We start from the raw sequence: 21,982 nt of genomic DNA on the forward strand, positions 1-21,982 counted from the left end.
GTATGGAGAGTCTCAGCTATGAGGAGAGATTGGGTAAACTGGGGTTGTTCTCCCTGGAAAGACAGAGGATGAGGGGCGACCTAATAGAGGTGTATAAAATTATGAAGGGCATAGAGTGAACAGTGGGAAGCTTCTCCCCAGGTCGGAGGTGACGAACACAAGGGGTCACGGGTTCAAGGTGAGGGGGGCAAGGTTCAACACAGATGTCAGGGGGACGTATTTTACACAGAGGGTGGTGGGGGTCTGGAATGCACTCCCAAGCAAGGTGATTGAGGCGGACACGCTGGGATCGTTTAAGACTTATCTAGATAGCCACATGAACAGACTGGGAATAGAGGGATACAAACGAATGGCCTAGTTGGGCACATGAACGGCGCAGGCTTGGTGGGCCAAAGGGGCCTGTTCCTGTGCTGTATTGTTCTTTGTTCTTTGGACAGTCCGCGTCGAAGATCCCGAAGCTTCACTTTACGAGCCGCCAGTCACTCCAACCTTCGTCGCCAGTGGTAAATACATTCGTATGAGGTGTATCATCAAAAGCTCACTCCACAGACAGGCATCAGGGAACTCAGATTTTTATTCAGTATACTCGTTCCACACTCCAAACATCGACTGCCTACTCAGGGCGGTTCCTAACCATCTCACCCACACCGCAGCACACATGACCAGGTGCCCTAAAGGGGTTTATGCCCCAACATACAAAACACCGTGCACAGGTCCAGTCTCCGTATCCCTCGGTTAGACCACACTGGGAGCACCGTGCACAGTTCCAGTCTCCGTATCCCTCGGTTAGACCACACTGGGAGCACTGTGCATAGTTCCAGTCTCCGTAACCCTCGGTTAGACCATACTGGGAGCACCGTGCACAGTTCCAGTCTCCGTATCCCTCGGTTAGACCCACACTGGGAGCACCGTGCACAGTTCCGGTCTCCGTATCCCTCGGTTAGACCACACTGGGAGCACCGTGCACAGTTCCAGTCTCCATATCCCTCAGTTAGACCACACTGGGAGCACTGTGCATAGTTCCAGTCTCCGTATCCCTCGGTTAGACCACACTGGGAGCACCGTGCACAGTTCCAGTCTCCGTATCCCTCAGTTAGACCCACACTGGGAGCACCGTGCACAGTTCCAGTCTCCGTATCCCTCGGTTAGACCACACTGGGAGCACCGTGCACAGTTCCAGTCTCCATATCCCTCGGTTAGACCACACTGGGAGCACTGTGCACAGTTCCGGTTTCCGTATCCCTCGGTTAGACCACACTGGGAGCACCGTGCACAGTTTGTCTCCCTATCCCTCGGTTAGACCACACTGGGAGCACCGTGCACAGTTCCAGTCTCTGTATCCCTCGGTTAGACCACACTGGGAGCACCGTGCACAGTTCCGGTCTCCGTATCCCTCGGTTAGACCACACTGGGAGCATCGTACACAGTCCCGGTGTCCCTACTCCTCGGTTAGACCACACTGGGAGCACCGTGCACAGTCCCGGTGTCCCTACCCCTCGGTTAGACCACACTGGGAGCACCGTGCACAGTTCCAGTCTCCGTATCCCTCGGTTAGACCACACTGGGAGCACCGTGCACAGTTCCAGTCTCCGTATCCCTCGGTTAGACCACACTGGGAGCACCGTGCACAGTTCCAGTCTCCGTATCCCTCGGTTAGACCACAGTGGGAGCACCGTGCACAGTTCCGGTCTCCGTATCCCTCGGTTAGACCACACTGGGAGCACCGTGCACAGTCCCGGTGTCCCTACCACTCGGTTAGACCACACTGGGAGCACCGTGCACAGTTCCAGTCTCCGTATCCCTCGGTTAGACCATACTGGGAGCACCGTGCACAGTTCCAGTCTCCGTATCCCTCGGTTAGACCACAGTGGGAGCACCGTGCACAGTTCCAGTCTCCGTATCCCTCGGTTAGACCATACTGGGAGCACTGTGCACAGTCCCGGTGTCCGTATCGCTTGATTAAACCACACCTGGGATTTGTGAACAGTTCCAAGCATTCTTGAAAAGTGGAACCACATTCGCCGTTCTACAGACCTCTGGCACTTCCCCTGCACTCACCTGACGAAGGAGCAGTGAGCGCTCCGAAAGCTTGTGGCTTTTGCTACCAAATAAACCTGTTGGACTTTAACCTGGTGTTGTGAGACTTCTTACTGTACTTCCCCTGCGGCCAGAGAGGAATTAAACATTTGTGTTGGAGCCCCTGCAATTTCTTGCCTTGCCTCCCACAGCAGCCTGGAATGCAATTCATCCGGACCTGGAGATTTGTCTGTTTTTAACCCTGTCAAAGCTTCCAATACCTCCTCGTTTCCTGTGTCAAACTGTGCAAGTTCCTCACAGTCCCTTCTCCTGAATTCTGCACCCACGTCCTCTTCCTCCTGAGTGAGGAACAATGAGAAGTATTCATTTAACACCCTTCCAATGTCCTGAGAACTCGCTACCACAGGCACAGGGTTGATACACTCCGTGGAGTGGGGAGAAAGGAAATTGCCGCTTTGGAAATGGGGAGAGGATTCTGTGGGACAGGAACACTGGATTCTAGCTGTCCTGAATCTGTACTGTCATTGTGTCCTTGGAGCTGTGAGGGAGATAGATTCAGGAGCTGTCTATGGTGCGACCTTGCACAATGTCCATTTATAAATACCTTTAGTGTAGAAAACAAATCCCCAGGCAATTCTCAAACTGTAACATCAGACATAATCTAACCCCAAGCAGCGTGACAATATACTAAAGACAGGTGACCAACAGCTCAGTTAGAGGAGACTTCTTGGAGCGTCTTAAAGGAGGAGAGAAACACATACAGAGAGAGAGAGAGAGAGACACACAGAGAGAGACAGAGACAGAGAGACACAGAGAGAGAGAGAGCGAGAGAGAGACAAGGAGAGAGAGAGAGACAGAGAGAGAGAGAGAGAGACAAGGAGAGAGAGAGACAGAGAGAGAGACAGAGACAGAGAGACACAGAGAGAGTGAGCGAGAGAGAGACAGGGCGAGAGAGAGCGTGAGGCTACAAGGCGACAGGCGACAAGATGAAAGCATGGGGTCACCATTGCAGATGTCAGAGCAGCTTTCTCGAAGGTCAACCCACGGAAAGCGAGTGGCCCGGATGGGGTACCCGGATGAGCACTCAGATCCTGCGTGGATCAGCTGGCGGGGATTCACAGACATCTTCAACCTCTCTATACAACAATCTGAGGTCCCTATCTGCTTCAAGAAGATGACCATCATCCCGGTCCCTAAGAAAAGCCAAGCAGCCTTAATGACTATCGGCCGGTGGCTCTGACACCCATCATTATAGAACACAGAACATAGAACATTACAGCGCAGTACAGGCCCTTCGGCCCTCGATGTTGCGCCGACCAGTGGAACCAATCTAAAGCCCCTCTAACCTACACTATTCCAATATCATCCATATGTTTATCCAATGGCCACTTAAATGTCCCCACTACTGCTGCAGGCAGGGCATTCCACGCCCTTACTACTCTCTGAGTAAAGAACCTACCTCTAACATCTGTCCTATATCTATCACCCCTCAATTTAAAGCTATGTCCCCTCGTGTTAGCCATCACCATCCGAGGAAAAAGGCTCTCACTATCCACCCTATCTAATCCTCTGATCATCTTGTATGCCTCTATTAAGTCACCTCTTAACCTTCTTCTCTCTAACGAAAACAACCTCAAGTCCCTCAGCCTTTCCTCATAAGACCTTCCCACCATACCAGGCAACATCCTGGTAAATCTCCTCTGCACCCTTTCCAATGTTTCCACATCTTTCCTATAATACGGCGACCAGAACTGTACGCAATACTCCAAGTGCAGCCGCAACAGAGTTTTGTACAGTCGCAACATGACCTCCTGGCTCCCTGTCAACCTGGGTGCCAACTTTCAGGGATCTATGCAAATGGACACCCAGATCCCTCTGTTCATCCACACTACCAAGTATCTTACCATTAGCCCAGTACTCTGTAATCCTGTTACTCCTTCCAAAGTGAATCACCTCACACTTTTCCGCATTAAACTCCATTTGCCACCTCTCAGCCCAGCTCTGCAGCTTATCTATGTCCCTCTGTAACCTGCAACAACCTTCCGCACTGTCCACAACTCCACCAACTTTAGTGTCATCCGCAAATTTATTAACCGATCCTTCTACGCCCATCCAGGTCATTTATAAAAATGACAAACAGCAGTGGCCCCAAAACAGATCCTTGCGGTACACCACTAGTAACTGAACTCCAGGATGAACATTTCCCATCAACCACCACCCTCTGTCTTCTTACAGCTAGCCAATTCCTGATCCAAACCACTAAATCACCCTCAATCCCATGCCTCCGTATCTTCTGCAATAGCTTACCGTGGGGAACCTTATCAAACGCTTTACTGAAATCCATATACACCACATCAACTGCTTTACCCTCATCCACCTCTTTGGCCACCTTCTCAAAGAACTCAGTAAGGTTTGTGAGGCATGACCTACCCTTCACAAAACCGTGCTGACTATCCCTAATCAAATTATTCCTTTCTAGATGATTATAAATCCTATCTCTTATAATCCTTTCCAAACCTTTGCCCACAACAGAAGTAAGGCTCACCGGTCTATAATTACCAGGGTTGTCCCTACTCCCCTTCTTGAACAAGGGGACAACATTTGATATCGTCCAGTCTTCTGGCACTGTTCCTGTAGACAATGACAACCTAAAGATCAAAGCCAAAGGCTTTACAATCTCCTCCCTAGCCTCCCAGAGAATCCTGGGATAAATCCCATCTGGCCCAGGGGACTTATCTATTTTCACACTTTCCAGAATTGCTAACACCTCCTCTTTATTAACCTCAATCCTGTCTAGTCCAATAGCCTGTATCTCAGTATTCTCCTCGAAAACATTGTCTTTTTCATGCATGAATACTGACAAAAAATATTCATTTAGCGCCTCTCCTATCTCTTCAGACTCCACGCACAACTTCCCACTACTGTCCTTGACTGACCCTAATCTTACCCGTGTCATTCTTTTATTCCTGACATACCTATAGAAAGCTTTAGGGTTTTCCTTGATCCTACCTGCCAAAGACTTCTCATGTCCCCTCCTGGCTCTTCTTAACTCTCTCTTTAGGTCCTTCCTGGCTAACTTGTAACTCTCAAGGGCCCGAACTGAGCCTTCACGTCTCATCTCCTTCTTCCTCTTCACAAGAGATTCAACTTCTTTAGTAAACCACAGTTCCCTCACTCAACCATTTCCTCCCTGCCTGACAGGTACATACTTATCAAGGACACCAAGTAGCTGTTCCTTGAACAAGCTCCACATTTCAATTGTGCCCATCCCCTGCAGTTTCCTTCCCCAACCGATGCATCCTAAATCTCGCCTAATCGCATCACAATTTCCTTTCCCCCAGCTATAACACTTGCCCTTCGGTATATACCTATTCCTTTCCATCGCTAAAGTAAACGTAATCGAATTGTGGTCACTGTCACCAAAGTGCTCACCTACCTCCAAATCTAACATCTGGTCTGGTTCATTACCCAGTATCAAATCCAATGTGGCCTCGCCTCTTGTTGGCCTATCTACATACTGCATCAGGAAACCCTCCTGCAAACATTGGACAAAAACCGACCCATCTATATAAGATTATGCAGCTATATAAGACCCTTGTCAGACCCCACTTGGAGTACTGTGCTCAGTTCTGGTCGCCTCATTACAGGAAGGATGTGGAAAAGATTGAAAGGGTGCAGAGGCAATTTACAAGGATATTGCCTGGATTGAGTGGCATGCCTTATGAGGATAGGCTGAGGGAGCTCGGTCTGTTCTCCTTGGAGAGACGTAGGATGAGAGGAGACCTAATGGAGGTATATAAGATGTTGAGAGGCATAGATTGGATGGACTCTCAGAGGCATTTTCACAGGGTGCTACGAGAGGACACAGGTTTAAGATGCTGGGGGGTAGGTACAGGGGAAATGTTAGGGGGAAGTTTTTCACACAGAGGGTGGTGGGCGAGTGGAATCAGCTGCCGTCAGTGGTGGTGGAGGCAAACTCAATAGGGTCTTTTAAGAGACTCCTGGATGAGTACATGGGACTTAATAGGATGGAGGGTTATAGGTAGGCCTAAAAGGTAGGGATATGTTCGGCACAACTTGTGGGGCCGAAGGGCCTATTTTGTGCTGTAGTTTTCTATGTTTCTATCTAAAGTACTCGAACTATAGCTTTTCCAGTCAATATTTGCAAAGTTAAAGTCCCCCATAACAACTACCCTGCTACTTTCACTCCTATCCAGAATCATCTTTGCAATCCTTTCCTCTACATCTCTGGAACTTTTTGGAGGCCTATAGAAAACTCCCAACAGGGTGACCTCTCCTTTCCTGTTTCTAACCTCAGCCCAAACTACCTCAGTAGACGAGTCCTCATCAAACGTCCTTTCTGCCACCGTAATACTGTCCTTGACTAACAATGCCACACCTCCCCCTCTTTTACCACCTTCCCTGTACTTACTGAAACATCTAAACCCCGGAACCTGCAACAACCATTCCTGTCCCTGCTCTATCCATGTCTCCAAGATGGCCACAACATCAAAATCCCAGGTACCAACCCATGCTGCAAGTTCACCCACCTTATTCCGGATGCTCCTGGCATTGAAGTAGACACACTTCAAACCACCTTCCTGCCTGCCAGTACACTCCTGCGACACTGAAACCTCATCCATGACCTCACTACTCTCAACCTCCTGTACACCGGAGCTACAATTCAGGTACCCACCCCCCTGCTAAATTAGTTTAAACCCTCCAGAAGAGCATTAGCAAATTTCCCCCCCCCCAAGATATTGGTACCCCTCTGGTTCAGGTGCAGACCATCCTGTTGGTAGAGGTCTCACCTACCCCAGAAAGAGCCCCAATTATCCAGGTATCTGAATCCCTCCCTCCTGCACCATCCCTGTAACCACGTGTTCAACTGCTCTCTCTCCCTATTCCTCTCCTCACTATCACGTGGCACGGGTAACAAACCAGAGATAACAACTCTGTTTGTTCCAGCCCTAAGCTTCCACCCTAACTCCCTGAATTTCTGCCTTACATCCCCATCCCTTTTCCTACCTATGTCTTTGGTGCCGATGTGAACCACAACTTGGGGCTGGTCCCCCTCCCACTTAAGGATCCTGAAAACACGACCCGAGACATCACGGACCCCGGCACCTGGGAGGCAACACACCGACCGCGAGTCTCTCTCATTCCCACAGAACGAGAAGTGCTTCGAAAGGTTAGTCACGGCACGAATCAATTCCAGCCTCCCGGACTGCCTGGATCCACTACAGTTTGCCTATCGCCGCAACAGGTCCACAGCAGACGCCGTTCCCCTGGCCCTGCACTCAACCCTGGAACACCTAGATAACAAGGACACCCATGTCAGACTCCTATTTATTGACTACAGCTCAGCCTTCAACACCATTATTCCCACAAAACTCATCTCCAAACTCCGTGGCCTGGGCCTCGGCTCCTCCCTCTGCGACTGGATCCTGAACTTCCCAACTCACAGACCACAATCAGTAAGGATAGGCAATAACACCTCCTCCATGATCATCCTCAACACCGGTGCCCCACAAGGCTGTGTCCTCAGCCCCCCACTATACTCCTTATACACCTGTGACTGTGCGGCCAAATTCTCCTCCAATTCCATTTTCAAGTTTGCTGACAACACCACTGTAGTGGGTCGTATCTCAAACAATGACGAGACAGAGAATCTGGTGAACTGGTGCGGCAACAATAATCTCTCCCTCAATGTCAACAAAACGAAGGAGATTGTCATCGACTTCAGGAAGCGTAAAGGAGAACATGCCCCTGTTGACATCAACAGGGACGAAGTAGAAAGGGTCGAGAGCTTCAGGTTTCTAGGTGTCCAGATCACCAACAACCTGTCCTGGTCCCCCCATGCTGACACTATAGTTAAGAAAGCCCCATCAACGCCTCTACTTTCTCAGACAACTAAGGAAATTTGGCATGTCAGCTACGACTCTCACCAACATTAACAGATGCACCATAGAAAGCATTCTTTCTGGTTGTATCACAGCTTGGTATGGCTCCTGCTCTGCCCAAGACCGCAAGGAACTACAAAAGGCCGTGAATGTAGCCCAATCCATCACACAAACCAGCCTCCCATCCATTGACTCTGTCTACACTTCCCGCTGCCTCGGGGAAAAGCAGCCGGCATAATTAAGGACCCCACGCACCCCGGACATTCTCTCTTCCACCTTCTTCCATCGGGAAAAAGATACAAAAGTCTGAGGGCACGTACCAACCGACTCAAGAACAGCTTCTTCCCTGCTGCTGTCAGACTTTTGAATGGATCTACCTTGTATTAAGTTGATCTTTCTCTACACCCCTAGCTATGTCTGTAACACTCCATTCTGCACACTCTCCTTTCCTTCTCGATGAACAGTATGCTTTGTCTGTATAGCGCGCAAGAAACAATACTTTTCACAGTATGTTAATACATGTGACAATAATAAATCAAATCAAAGAGAGACAGAGAGAGAGACAGAGAGAGAGAACGAGAGAGAGAGAGACAGGTAGAGAGAGAGAGACAGAGAGAGAGAGACAGGTAGAGAGAGAGAGGCAGGGAGAGAGAGAGAGAGGCAGGGAGAGAGAGAGAGAGGGAGACAGGGTGGGGGAGGCACGGAGGGAGAGGCAGAGAGGGGGAGGCAAAGTGGGGTCGAGAGGTTTAGGGAGGTAATTCCAGATCTTAGGGCCCCCACAGGCAGATTAAGGCACGGCCGCCAATGGGGGAGCGATGGGAATCGGGGGATGCTCGAGAGGCCGGAATTGGAGGAACGCAGAGATCTCGGAGGGTGGTAGGAGGTTACAGAGATAGGGAGGGAGGGAGCGAGGGAGGGATTTGAACAGGAGGGTGAGAATTGTAGGGGCTGGAGGAGGTTACAGAGATAGGGAGGGAGGGAGCGAGGGAGGGATTTGAACAGGAGGATGAGAATTGTAGGGGCTGGAGGAGGTTACAGAGATAGGGAGGGAGGGAGCGAGGGAGGGATTTGAACAGGAGGATGAGAATTGTAGGGGCTGGAGGAGGTTACAGAGATAGGGAGGGAGCGAGGGAGGGAGGGATTTGAACAGGAGGATGAGAATTGTAGGGGCTGGAGGAGGTTACAGAGATAGGGAGGGAGGGAGCGAGGGAGGGATTTGAACAGGAGGGTGGGAATTGTAGGGGCTGGAGGAGGTTACAGAGATAGGGAGGGAGGGAGCGAGGGAGGGATTTGAACAGGAGGATGGGAATTGTAGGGGCTGGAGGAGGTTACAGAGATAGGGAGGGAGGGAGCGAGGGAGGGATTTGAACAGGAGGATGAGAATTGTAGGGGCTGGAGGAGGTTACAGAGATAGGGAGGGAGCGAGGGAGGGATTTGAACAGGAGGATGAGAATTGTAGGGGCTGGAGGAGGTTACAGAGATAGGGAGGGAGGGAGCGAGGGAGGGATTTGAACAGGAGGGTGGGAATTGTAGGGGCTGGAGGAGGTTACAGAGATAGGGAGGGAGCGAGGGGGGGATTTGAACAGGAGGATAAGAACATAAGAACATAAGAAATAGGAGCAGGAGTCGGCCATCTAGCCCCTCGAGCCTGCCCCGCCATTCAATAAGATCATGGCTGATCTGAAGTGGATCAGTTCCACTTACCCGCCTGATCCCCATAACCCTTAATTCCCTTACCGATCAGGAATCCATCTATCTGTGATTTAAACATGTTCAACGAGGTAGCCTCCACCACTTCAGTGGGCAGAGAATTCCAGAGATTCACCACCCTCTGAGAGAAGAAGTTCCTCCTCAACTCTGTCCTAAACTGACCCCCCTTTATTTTGAGGCTGTGCCCTCTAGTTCTAGTTTCCTTTCTAAGTGGAAAGAATCTCTCCATCTCTACCCTATCCAGCCCCTTCATTATCTTATAGGTCTCTATAAGATCCCCCCTCAGCCTTCTAAATTCCAACGAATACAAACCCAATCTGCTCAGTCTCTCCTCATAGTCAACACCCCTCATCTCTGGTATCAACCTGGTGAACCTTCTCTGCACTCCCTCCAAGGCCAATATATCCTTCCGCAAATAAGGGGACCAATACTGCACACAGTATTCCAGCTGCGGCCTCACCAATGCCCTGTACAGATGCAGCAAGACGTCTCTGCTTTTATATTCTATCCCCCTTGCGATATAGGCCAACATCCCATTTGCCTTCTTGATCACCTGTTGCACCTGCAGACTGGGTTTTTGCGTCTCATGCACAAGGACCCCCAGGTCCCTCTGCACAGCAGCATGTTGTAATTTCTTTCCATTTAGATAATAATCCAATTGGCTATTATTTCCTCCAAAGTGAATAACCTCGCATTTGTTAACGTTATACTCCATCTGCCAGATCCTCGCCCACTCACTCAGCCTGTCCAAATCTCTCTGCAGACCTTCTACGCCCTCCACACGATTCACTTTTCCACTTATCTTTGTGTCGTCTGCAAACTTTGTTACCCTACACTCAGTCCCCTCCTCCAGATCGTCTATATAAATGGTAAATAGTTGAGGCCCCAGTACCGATCCCTGCGGCACGCCACTAGTTACCATCTGCCAACAGAAAAGCACCCATTTATTCCGACTCTCTGCTTCCTGTCGGATAGCCAATCCCCAATCCACGCTAACACCCTACCCCCAACTCCATGTGACCCAATCTTCTTCAGCAACCTTTTGTGAGGCACCTTATCAAACGCCTTTTGGAAATCCAAAAACACCGCATCCACCGGTTCCCCTCCATCAACCGCACTCGTCACATCTTCATAAAATGAGAATTGTAGGGTCTGGAGGAGGTTACAGAGATAGGGAGGGAGCGAGGGAGGGATTTGAACAGGAGGATGAGAATTGTAGGGCTGGAGGAGGTTACAGAGATAGGGAGGGGGGGGCGAGGGTGGGATTTGAACAGGAGGATGAGAATTGTAGGGACTGAAGGAGGTTACAGAGATAGGGAGGGAGGGAGCGAGGGAGGGATTTGAACTGGAGGATGAGAATTGTAGGGGCTGGAGGAGGTTACAGAGATAGGGAGGGAGGGAGCGAGGGAGGGATTTGAACTGGAGGATGAGAATTGTAGGGGCTAGAGGAGGTTACAGAGATAGGGAGGGAGGGGGCGAGGGAGGGATTTGAACAGGAGGATGAGAATTGTATGGGCTGGAGGAGGTTACAGAGATAGGGAGGGAGTGAGGGAGGGATTTGAACAGGAGGATGAGAATTGTAGGGGCTGGAGGAGGTTACAGAGATAGGGAGGGAGGGATTTGAACAGGAGGATTGTCAGACCTGGAGGTTGGTTTGGGAGGGTGGGAGGTTGGAGAGAAGAGCTTCGGGACAGCCAAAGAGAAGCTCTACTCTCAAACTGCTTCCTATTTCGGGTGATGCATTCCAAGAGAGTGTCAGAATGCTGAATGGGACACAGAAGCATGACGCTGGGCAGAAGTTACACATTTATTTCTGTGACACATGGGAACAGGTAAAAATCCTGGATTCAATGTATAATCCGGAGGCTAATCCACTTGGGAACTCCTTGCCGGACATGGTCCCATGCAGACATTGAACAAGGCAATGGAACAGTGTTTGTGAGGTGCTGTACTATTCCCTACCCACCCGCCTCTCCCCTCTTCCCGACCTTTCTTCAGAAGCTCAGTCAAACTCGGGGTACACTGCCGGACTCGGGTAGTTGCTGTATCCCGCTTTCTCCTCAGGACTCCCAGGGTCCCACACCTGACCCAGGGACTCAGACCCATCTCGGGGAGACAGCTCATCATCACTGCATTCCTGTGAAGGACAAGTAATGAAGCAACACAGAGAGGTCACCAAGAATATTTATAATCCCAATCCCTTCCCGTTCACTCCCACTGTACACAATCCCAATCCCTTCCCGTTCACTCCCACTGTACACAATCCCAATCCCTTCCCGTTCACTCCCACTGTACACAATCCCAATCCCTTCCCGTTCACTCCCACTGTACACAATCCCAATCCCTTCCCGTTCACTCCCACTGTACACAATCCCAATCCCTTCCCATTCACTCCCACTGTACACAATCCCAATCCCCTTCCCGTTCACTCCCACTGTACACAATCCCAATGGACCCAAACCCCTTCCCGTTCACTCCCACTGTACACAATCCCAATCCCCTTCCCGTTCACTCCCACTGTACACAATCCCAATGGACCCAAACCCCTTCCCGTTCACTCCCACTGCACACAATCCCAATGGACCCAAACCCCTTCCTGTTCACTCACGGTGTACCTAAACTTCCACCACTCTTCCCCCACCATCTCCTCACTCTGTGCCCACCTATGTGTATGACGCAGTACCTGTTTGATCTGGTCGTGTGCCAGGATGTAGAAGGGACTGGAATGCCTCTTGCCCGCTGGTTGAGGCTCCCTCTCATCCTTGAACCTCTTCCTCTTGGCGGCGCCCCCTTCAGCAGGCAGGGGGCTGCCCGGCTCCTGTGACCCCTGTGAGGCCAGTGGCCGGGGTCTGGGTGCCTGGGCATCCTGCCCCTCCAGCAGGCTGCTGGAGGCCGGGTCGCCCAGCAGGGTGTCCTCTCCGTGGCTGCCCGCATCCTGTCAACAGAGAAGGAGTTCACCCTCAGTTAGACGGCACGGTAGCACAGTGGTTAGCACTGCTGCTTCACAGCTCCAGGGACCTGGGTTCGATTCCCGGCTTGGGTCACTGTCTGTGTGGAGTTTGCACATTCTCCCCGTGTCTGCGTGGGTTTCCTCCGGGTGCTCCGGTTTCCTCCCACAGTCCAAAGATGTGCGGGTTAGGTTGATTGGCCAGGTTAAAAATTGCCCCTTAGAGTCCTGGGATACGTAGGTTAGAGGAATTAGTGGGTAAATATGTAGGGATATGGGGGTAGGGCCTGGGTGGGATTGAGGTCGGTGCAGACTCGATGGGCCGAATGGCCTCTTTCTGTGCTGTAGGGTTTCTAAGATTTCAAAGATCTCGGTGGTGTCTGTGAGGTGTCTGTGGTGTCTGGTGTCTCGGAGGTGTCTGTGTTTCCAGTGTGACAGACAGCCGAGTCTCTGGCTGCCTCGCCTGTCTGAATGGAAGATCCAGGGCCAATTCACAGGCCCCCAAATAATTACTGGCAATGTCAAAGCCGTCTCAGTCCCTCTGGGTCCCATCCCTCTCTCCTGGCTTGGGTGGAGGGAGCACTCCGGACTCCAGGAAGGACTCCGCACTCACGCTGGACCCGGGGTGACCTCCTGGCCTTTTACCCCAGGCCGTCATGAGGATGGCGTGTTTCCACCTCCGGAACATTCCTGGCCTTAGCCCATTGGCTGCTGACCCTCACCTCGCCCTCTCTCACCTCCAGACTCCGCCTCTCTAACATTCTCCTGTTTCCAGACCTCCAACAACATCAGCTGGTCCAATCCTCTCATGCTCCGCTGCCCACCATATCCCAACTCGCCCCCCTCCCTCCCTATCCCTGTAACCTCCTCCAGCCCCTACAATCCTCACCCTCCTGTTCAAATCCCTCCCTCCCTCCCTATCTCTGTAACCTCCTCCAGCCCCTACAATCCTCACCCTCCTGTTCCAATCCCTCCCTCGCTCCCTCCCTCCCTCCCTATCCCTGTAACCTCCTCCAGCCCCTACAATTCTCATCCTCCTGTTCCAATGCCTCCCTCGCTCCCTCCCTCCCTATCTCTGTAACCTCCTCCAGCCCCTACAATTCCCATCCTCCTGTTCAAATCCCTCCCTCGCTCCCTCCCTCCCTATCTCTGTAACCTCCTCCAGCCCCTACAATCCTCATCCTCCTGTTCAAATCCCTCCCTCCCTCCCTATCCCTGTAACCTCCTCCAGCCCCTACAATTCTCATCCTCCTGTTCAAATACCTCCCTCGCTCCCTCGCTCCCTATCTCTGTAACCTCCTCCAGCCCCTACAATCCTCACCCTCCTGTTCCAATCCCTCCCTCCCTCCCTATCCCTGTAACCTCCTCCAGCCCCTACAATCCTCATCCTCCTGTTCAAATCCCTCCCTCCCTCCCTATCCCTGTAACCTCCTCCAGCCCCTACAATTCTCATCCTCCTGTTCCAATCCCTCCCTCGCTCCCTCCCTCCCTATCTCTGTAACCTCCTCCAGCCCCTACAATTCCCATCCTCCTGTTCAAATCCCTCCCTCGCTCCCTCCCTCCCTATCTCTGTAACCTCCTCCAGCCCCTACAATTCTCATCCTCCTGTTCAAATCCCTCCCTCGCTCCCTCCCTATCTCTGTAACCTCCTCCAGCCCCTACAATCCTCACCCTCCTGTTCAAATCCCTCCCTCGCTCCCTCCCTCCCTATCTCTGTAACCTCCTCCAGCCCCTACAATTCTCATCCTCCTGTTCAAATCCCTCCCTCGCTCCCTCCCTATCTCTGTAACCTCCTCCAGCCCCTACAATTCTCATCCTCCTGTTCAAATCCCTCCCTCGCTCCCTCCCTATCTCTGTAACCTCCTCCAGCCCCTACAATCCTCACCCTCCTGTTCAAATCCCTCCCTCCCTCCCTATCCCTGTAACCTCCTCCAGCCCCTACAATTCTCACCCTCCTGTTCCAATCCCTCCCTCCCTCACTATCTCTGTAACCTCCTCCAGCCCCTACAATTCTCATCCTCCTGTTCAAATCCCTCCCTCGCTCCCTTCCTATCTCTGTAACCTCCTCCAGCCCCTACAATTCTCATCCTCATGTTCAAATCCCTCCCTCGCTCCCTCCCTCCCTATCCCTGTAACCTCCTCCAGCCCCTACAATCCTCATCCTCCTGTTCAAATCCCTCCCTCGCCCCCTCCCTATCTCTGTAACCTCCTCCAGCCCCTACAATCCTCATCCTCCTGTTCAAATCCCTCCCTCGCCCCCTCCCTATCTCTGTAACCTCCTCCAGCCCCTACAATTCTCATCCTCCTGTTCAAAGCCCTCCCTCGCTCCCTCCCTATCTCTGTAACCTCCTCCAGCCCCTACAATCCTCATCCTCCTGTTCAAATCCCTCCCTCGCCCCCTCCCTATCTCTGTAACCTCCTCCAGCCCCTACAATTCTCATCCTCCTGTTCAAATCCCTCCCTCGCTCCCTCCCTCCCTATCTCTGTAACCTCCTCCAGCCCCTACAATCCTCATCCTCCTGTTCAAATCCCTCCCTCGCTCCCTCCCTATCTCTGTAACCTCCTCCAGCCCCTACAATCCTCATCCTCCTGTTCAAATCCCTCCCTCGCCCCCTCCCTATCTCTGTAACCTCCTCCAGCCCCTACAATTCTCATCCTCCTGTTCAAATCCCTCCCTCGCTCCCTCCGTCCCTATCTCTGAAACCTCCTACAACCCCTCGAGATCTCTGCGTTACTCCGATTCCGGCCCCTTGAACATCCCCCAATTCCCATCGCTCCGCCATTGGCGGCCGCGCCTTCAGCTGCCTCGGGGGGGGGGGGGTGCCTAAACTCTGGAATTCCCTCCCTAAACCTCTCTGCCACTCTCTCTCTGTCCCTCCCTCCTTGTGTCTCACACTCGCACTCTCTGTCCTCCTGTCAGATGTTCCATAAAACCTCCCTCTTTGATCGAGCTTTTGGTCCTTTGTCCTTAATATCTCTTGACATGACACGGGGTGCGATGAAACCTTGCCATTCCAGGGGTTCTGTCAGCAGGACCTCCCGCGGATTACAAAAGTGCGGATGGCAGAGTAGCACATACGCAGCGCATGTTTTCTCTGCAGAAATGACGGGGAAAGGTGAGAGTTTAAGGCTGTAAATTGCGGATGTGTCAGGTTTTGGGGATGCGAGACCTGGAGACCTAATATTTCAGACCGTTTGATGGAGGCACAGAACAGTGAGGGGTGAGGGGTTACCTCGAGCAGGATAGTGAGCTGGGCCGTTCTGTAGCCGTCACCGTGAGAGTCCAGACACTTCATTAAAAATCTAACAAAACAGAAATCAAAATATTAGCATCAGGTAACAGTCCATAAAACCAGCTTGTAACACGGCATTGCAGCACTCCCTCAGCACTGACCCTCTGACAGTGCAGCACTCCCTCAGCACTGACCCTCTGACAGTGCAGCACTCCCTCAGTACTGACCCTCTGACAGTGCGGCACTCCCTCAGCGCTGACCCTCTGACAGTGCAGCACTCCCTCAGCACTGACCCTCTGACAGTGCGGCACTCCCTCAGTACTGACCCTCTGACAGTGCGGCACTCCCTCAGCACTGACCCTCTGACAGTGCAGCACTCCCTCAGTACTGACCCTCTGACAGTGCGGCACTCCCTCAGCACTGACCCTCTGACAGTGCGGCACTCCCTCAGTACTGACCCTCTGACAGTGCGGCACTCCCTCAGCACTGACCCTCTGACAGTGCAGCACTCCCTCAGTACTGACCCTCTGACAGTGCGGCACTCCCTCAGCACTGACCCTCTGACAGTGCAGCACTCCCTCAGTACTGACCCTCTGACAGTGCGGCACTCCCTCAGCACTGACCCTCTGACAGTGCAGCACTCCCTCAGTACTGACCCTCTGACAGTGCGGCACTCCCTCAGTACTGACCCTCTGACAGTGCGGCACTCCCTCAGTACTGACCCTCTGACAGTGCGGAACTCCCTCAGCACTGACCCTCTGACAGTGCGGCACTCCCTCAGTACTGACCCTCTGACAGTGCGGCACTCCCTCAGTACTGACCCTCTGACAGTGCGCACTCCCTCAGTACTGACCCTCTGACAGTGCGGCACTCCCTCAGTACTGACCCTCTGACAGTGCGGCACTCCCTCAGTACTGACCCTCTGACAGTGCGGCACTCCCTCAGTACTGACCCTCTGACAGTGCGGCACTCCCTCAGTACTGACCCTCTGACAGTGCGGCACTCCCTCAGTACTGACCCTCTGACAGTGCGGCACTCCCTCAGTACTGACCCTCTGACAGTGCGGCACTCCCTCAGTACTGACCCTCTGACAGTGCAGCACTCCCTCAGTACTGACCCTCTGACAGTGCAGCACTCCCTCAGTACTGACCCTCTGACAGTGCAGCACTCCCTCAGTACTGACCCTCTGACAGTGCGGCACTCCCTCAGTACTGACCCTCTGACAGTGCGGCACTCCCTCAGTACTGACCCTCTGACAGTGCGGCACTCCCTCAGTACTGACCCTCTGACAGTGCGGCACTCCCTCAGTACTGACCCTCTGACAGTGCGGCACTCCCTCAGTACTGACCCTCTGACAGTGCAGCACTCCCTCAGTACTGACCCTCTGACAGTGCGGCACTCCCTCAGTACTGACCCTCTGACAGTGCGACACTCCCTCAGTACTGACCCTCTGACAGTGCGGCACTCCCTCAGTACTGACCCTCTGACAGTGCGGCACTCCCTCAGTACTGACCCTCTGACAGTGCGGCACTCCCTCAGTACTGACCCTCTGACAGTGCAGCACTCCCTCAGCACTGACCCTCTGACAGTGCGGCACTCCCTCAGTACTGACCCTCTGACAGTGTGGCACTCCCTCAGTACTGACCCTCTGACAGTGCGGCACTCCCTCAGTACTGACCCTCTGACAGTGCGGCACTCCCTCAGTACTGACCCTCTGACAGTGCGGCCTCCCGCAGTATTGACCCTCTGACAGTGCGGCACTCCCTCAGTACTGACCCTCTGATAGTGCGGCACTCCCTCAGCACTGACCCTCTGACAGTGCGGCACTCCCTCAGTACTGACCCTCTGACAGTGCGGCACTCCCTCAGTATTGACCCTCTAACAGTGCGGCACTCCCTCAGCACTGACCCTCTGACAGTGCGGCACTCCCTCAGCACTGACCCTCTGACAGTGCGGCACTCCCTCAGTACTGACCCTCTGACAGTGCGGCACTCCCTCAGTAATGAACCTCTGACAGTGCGGCACTCCCTCAGCACTGACCCTCTGACAGTGCGGCACTCCCTCAGTACAGACCCACTGACAGTGCAGCACTCCCTCAGTACTGACCCTGGCACACACCCTCTCTCCCTCACCCAGAAATCACTGGACAGTGATCAGGAGCAGGAACCCTGGCTGATTTCCCCTCTCTCTCTCTCTAACCCAGGGGTCACTGGACAGTGATCAGGAGCAGGAATCCTGGCTGATTTCCCCTCTCTCTCTCTAACCCAGGGGTCACTGGACAGGGATCAGGAGCAGGAACCCTGGCTGATTTCCCCTCTCTCTCTATCCCAGGGATCACTGGACAGGGATCAGGAGCAGGAACCCTGGCTGATTTCCCCTCTCTCTAACCCAGGGGATCACTGGACAGGGATCAGGAGCAGGAACCCTGGCTGATTTCCCCTCTCTCTCTCTAACCCAGGGGTCACTGGACAGGGATCAGGAGCAGGAACCCTGGCTGATTTCCCCCTCTCTCTCTAATCCAGGGATCACTGGACAGGGATCGGGAGCAGGAACACTGGCTGATTTCCCCTCTCTCTCTCTCTCTCTAACCCAGGGATCACTGGACAGGGATCAGGAACAGGAACCCTGGCTGATTTCCCCTCTCTCTCTAACCCAGGGATCACTGGACAGTGATCAGGAGCAGGAACCCTGGCTGATTCTCCCTCTCTCTCTCTCTCTCTCTCTCTAACCCAGGGATCACTGGACAGGGATCAGGAGCAGGAACCCTGGCTGATTTCCCCTCTCTCTCTAACCCAGGGGTCACTGGACAGGGATCAGGAGCAGGAACCCTGGCTGATTTCCCCTCTCTCTAACCCAGGGATCACTGGACAGGGATCAGGAGCAGGAACCATGGCTGATTTCCCCTCTCTCTCTAACCCAGGGATCACTGGACAGGGATCAGGAGCAGGAACCCTGGCTGATTTCCCCTCTCTCTCTAACCCAGGGATCACTGGACAGGGATCAGGAGCAGGAACCCTGGCTGATTTCCCCCCTCTCTCTCTCACCCAGGGATCACTGACCTGCGTTCTTTCTTGAACCTCTGCGTTATCTTCTTGACGTACTCCAGTCTGTTGAGGAGCATTTCATTTACCTGAATATTTGAAGAGAAGTCCAATGTTTAAACATAGGAACACAGCATGGAACGTTAAGATGTCCCGCCTTCATCTCGCAGCTTACAGTTAGACACACTGTCCAGCAGAGGACATTCAGCCCACTGGGTTAATGCTCGTGCCCTGGCTTGATTCCAGCCCCTCCTCACACCCCTATCCGTCTCAGCCTGTCCCCATCGCCTTCTATTCAAAGAACAAAAAAATTGCAGCACAGGAACAGGCACTTCGGCCCTCCAAGCCTGCACCGACCGTGCTGCCCGACTGAACTAAACCCCCTACCCTTCCGGGGACCAGATCCCTCTATTCCCATCCTATTCATGTATTTATCAAGAAGCCCCTTAAAACTCACTATCGAATCCGCTTCCACTATCTCCCCCGGCAGTGAGTTCCAGGCACCCACCACCCTCTGTGTAAAGAATCTGCCTCGTACATCTCCTTTAAACCTTGCCCCTCACACCTTAAACCTGTGCCCCCGAGTAATTGACTCTTACACCCTGGGAAAAAGCTTCTGACTAGCCACTCTGTCCATGCCCCTCATAATCTTGTAGTCTTCTATCAGGTCTCCCCTCAACCTCCGTCGCTCCAGTGAGAACAAACCAAGTTTCTCCAACCTCTCCTCATAGCTAATGCCCTCCATACCAGGCAACATCCTGGTAAATCTTTTCTGAACCCTCTCCAAAGCCTCCACATCCTTCTGGTAGTGTGGCGACCAGAATTGAACACTATATTCCAAGTGCGGCCTAACTAAGGTTCTATAAAGCTGCAACATGACTTGCCAATTTTTAAACTCAGTGTCCCGGCCGATGAAGGCAAGCATGCCGTATGCCTTCTTGACTACCTTCTCCACTGCATTGCCACTTTCAGCGACCTGTGTACCTGTACACCCAGATCCCTCTGCCTATCAATACTCTTAAGGGTTCTGTCATTTACTGTATATTTCCTATCTGTATTAGACCTTCCAAAATGCATTACCTCACATTTGTCCGGATTAAACTCCATCTGCCATCTCTCCGCCCAAGCCTCCAACCGATCTATATCCTGCTGTATCCCCTGATGGTCCTCATCGCTAACCGCAAATCCACCAACTTTTGTGTCGTCCGCAAACTTACTAATCAATCCAGTTACATTTTCCTCCAAATCATTGATATATATTACAAACAGCAAAGGTCCCAGCACTGATCCCTGAGGAACACCACTTGTCACAGCCCTCCATTCAGAAACGCACCCTTCCACTGCTACCCTCTGTCTTCTATGACCGAGCCATTTTTGTATCCACCTTGCCAGCTCACCTCTGATCCCATGCGACTTCACCTTCTGCACCAGTCTACCATGAGGGACCTTGTCAAAGGCCTTACTGAAGTCAACAAAGAACAAAGAACAATACAGCACAGGAATAGGCCCTTCAGCCCTCCAAGCCCGCGCCGCTCCCTGGTCCAAACTATACCATTCTTTTGTATCCCTCCATTCCCACTCCGTCCATGTGGCTATCTAGATAAGTCTTAAACGTTCCTCGTGTGTCCGCCTCCACCACCTTGCCCGGCAGCGCATTCCAGGCCCCCACCACCCTCTGTGTAAAATACGTCCTTCTGATATCCGTGAAGTCCATGTAGACAACATCCACCCTCCAACCCTCATCAATCATCTTCAGCACTTCCTCAAAAAACTCAATCAAGTTAGTGAAACATGACCTCCCCTTCACAAAACCATGTTGCCTCTCGCTATAATGTCCACTTATTTCCAAATAGGAGTAAATCCTGTCTCGAAGAATCCTCTCCAATAATTTCCCTACCACTGATGTTCAGATCACCGGCCTGTAATTATCTGGATTATCCTTGCAACCCCTCTTAAACAAAGGAACAACATTGGTTATTCTCAATCATCTGGGACCTCCCCTGTCGCCAGAGAGGATACAAAGATTTCTTTCTCCCTTCTGTTTTCCAGGATCCCCCTCCCCAGTTTTATGTATCTCTGCTATTCCCCTTGAGCCTCTCCCTGTGGGAGCCATTTCCACATTCTCCACTCACTCCGGGTAAAGATGTCTCTCATGAATTCCTCCCCCACTCCTCAGTTAGATTGATTCGTGACTGACTCCTATCGATGCTCCCCCCTCCTCTCCCTGTTAATTCCAGTCTTGCCCGCAAGCTGAAACATCTCAAGCCCTGTTGTAACCCCGTTCGGCGTCTCAATGCTGCCTATCAGAGATGAGATGAGAGCCCCGGTGGGCTACACATTACCGACTCCATCTCCTTGCACCGGCGTTGCAGGGCGTGGTACTTCTTGCGATACCTCTCCCTGCACAGCTCCTGGGTGGCCTCCTCTTCGCCATTGTCCTCGATCAGCCCTGCGTCGGCGAACTCCACCTCCTGTTCCAGCTCGCTCTCCAGGATGTTGCCCCCAAAGAGAGGGGGCAGGGCCAGCTCCGAGCAGGGGCCGGGGAAGTCGTCAAAGCTGACTGCGGCCATCTCTGGCAGGGGCGGGAGGGCAGAAGAAGGCCACTTCGTAGAGGGAAAAGAAAAGCCCGACAAGTGTCCTGGGGTGCTCAGCGTCCCCTGTGATTTAGCTGCCTTTAAATAAGTGTATCTGACCGCCCCTCACCCCGCTCCTTCTCCTGTTGACTCGTCAGACGAAAAACGCAAACGGGGCTGTGTTGGCGGCGCCGGACGCCCATGAAGTTGGCTTCCACCTCAACCAGCCAATAGGGAGGCAGGATTTAACAGAGCCAGGCGGCCATCTTATCTGCGTTGGCGCCACTGGGGCCGATGTTCGGTTTAACGCTGGGGTAAGGAATTGGGGATGGTTGCCCTAAATTAAAAATAATTATTCTTCTGTTGGTTCCCAGGGCTTGAAATTTGGAGCTAAAAAGAAGAGAAAGGTCACTTTAAAACCCCTTCAGTGGGGGGGGAGAGGGGAATGGTTGACAATCCCATCATGCCTCACTTCCCCTGCTGTCGGAAACGGCGGCCGAGAGGATGGCTGGGGGGTGGGCGGGGCGTCTGCTGTGAT

The 21,982-nt window shown here is 52.6% G+C and overlaps 1 protein-coding gene across 1 annotated transcript; it reads right to left on the reverse strand.

Moving 5' to 3' along the window:
- Window positions 1-11,444: 11,444 nt before the first annotated feature.
- On the reverse strand, window positions 11,445-21,958 carry tfpt (TCF3 (E2A) fusion partner). The gene is made up of 5 exons (XM_078205815.1): window positions 21,214-21,958; window positions 18,890-18,960; window positions 15,831-15,900; window positions 12,334-12,585; window positions 11,445-11,787 (listed from the first exon to the last, which is right to left on the reverse strand). Exons 1-5 carry the CDS (start codon window positions 21,439-21,441, stop codon window positions 11,653-11,655), a joined length of 756 nt encoding a protein of 251 aa, XP_078061941.1. The 5' UTR covers window positions 21,442-21,958; the 3' UTR covers window positions 11,445-11,652.
- Window positions 21,959-21,982: the final 24 nt, after the last annotated feature.

This window comes from Mustelus asterias, unplaced genomic scaffold, assembly GCF_964213995.1.
Source record: "Mustelus asterias unplaced genomic scaffold, sMusAst1.hap1.1 HAP1_SCAFFOLD_1017, whole genome shotgun sequence".
Taxonomy (NCBI): Eukaryota; Metazoa; Chordata; class Chondrichthyes; order Carcharhiniformes; family Triakidae; genus Mustelus; species Mustelus asterias.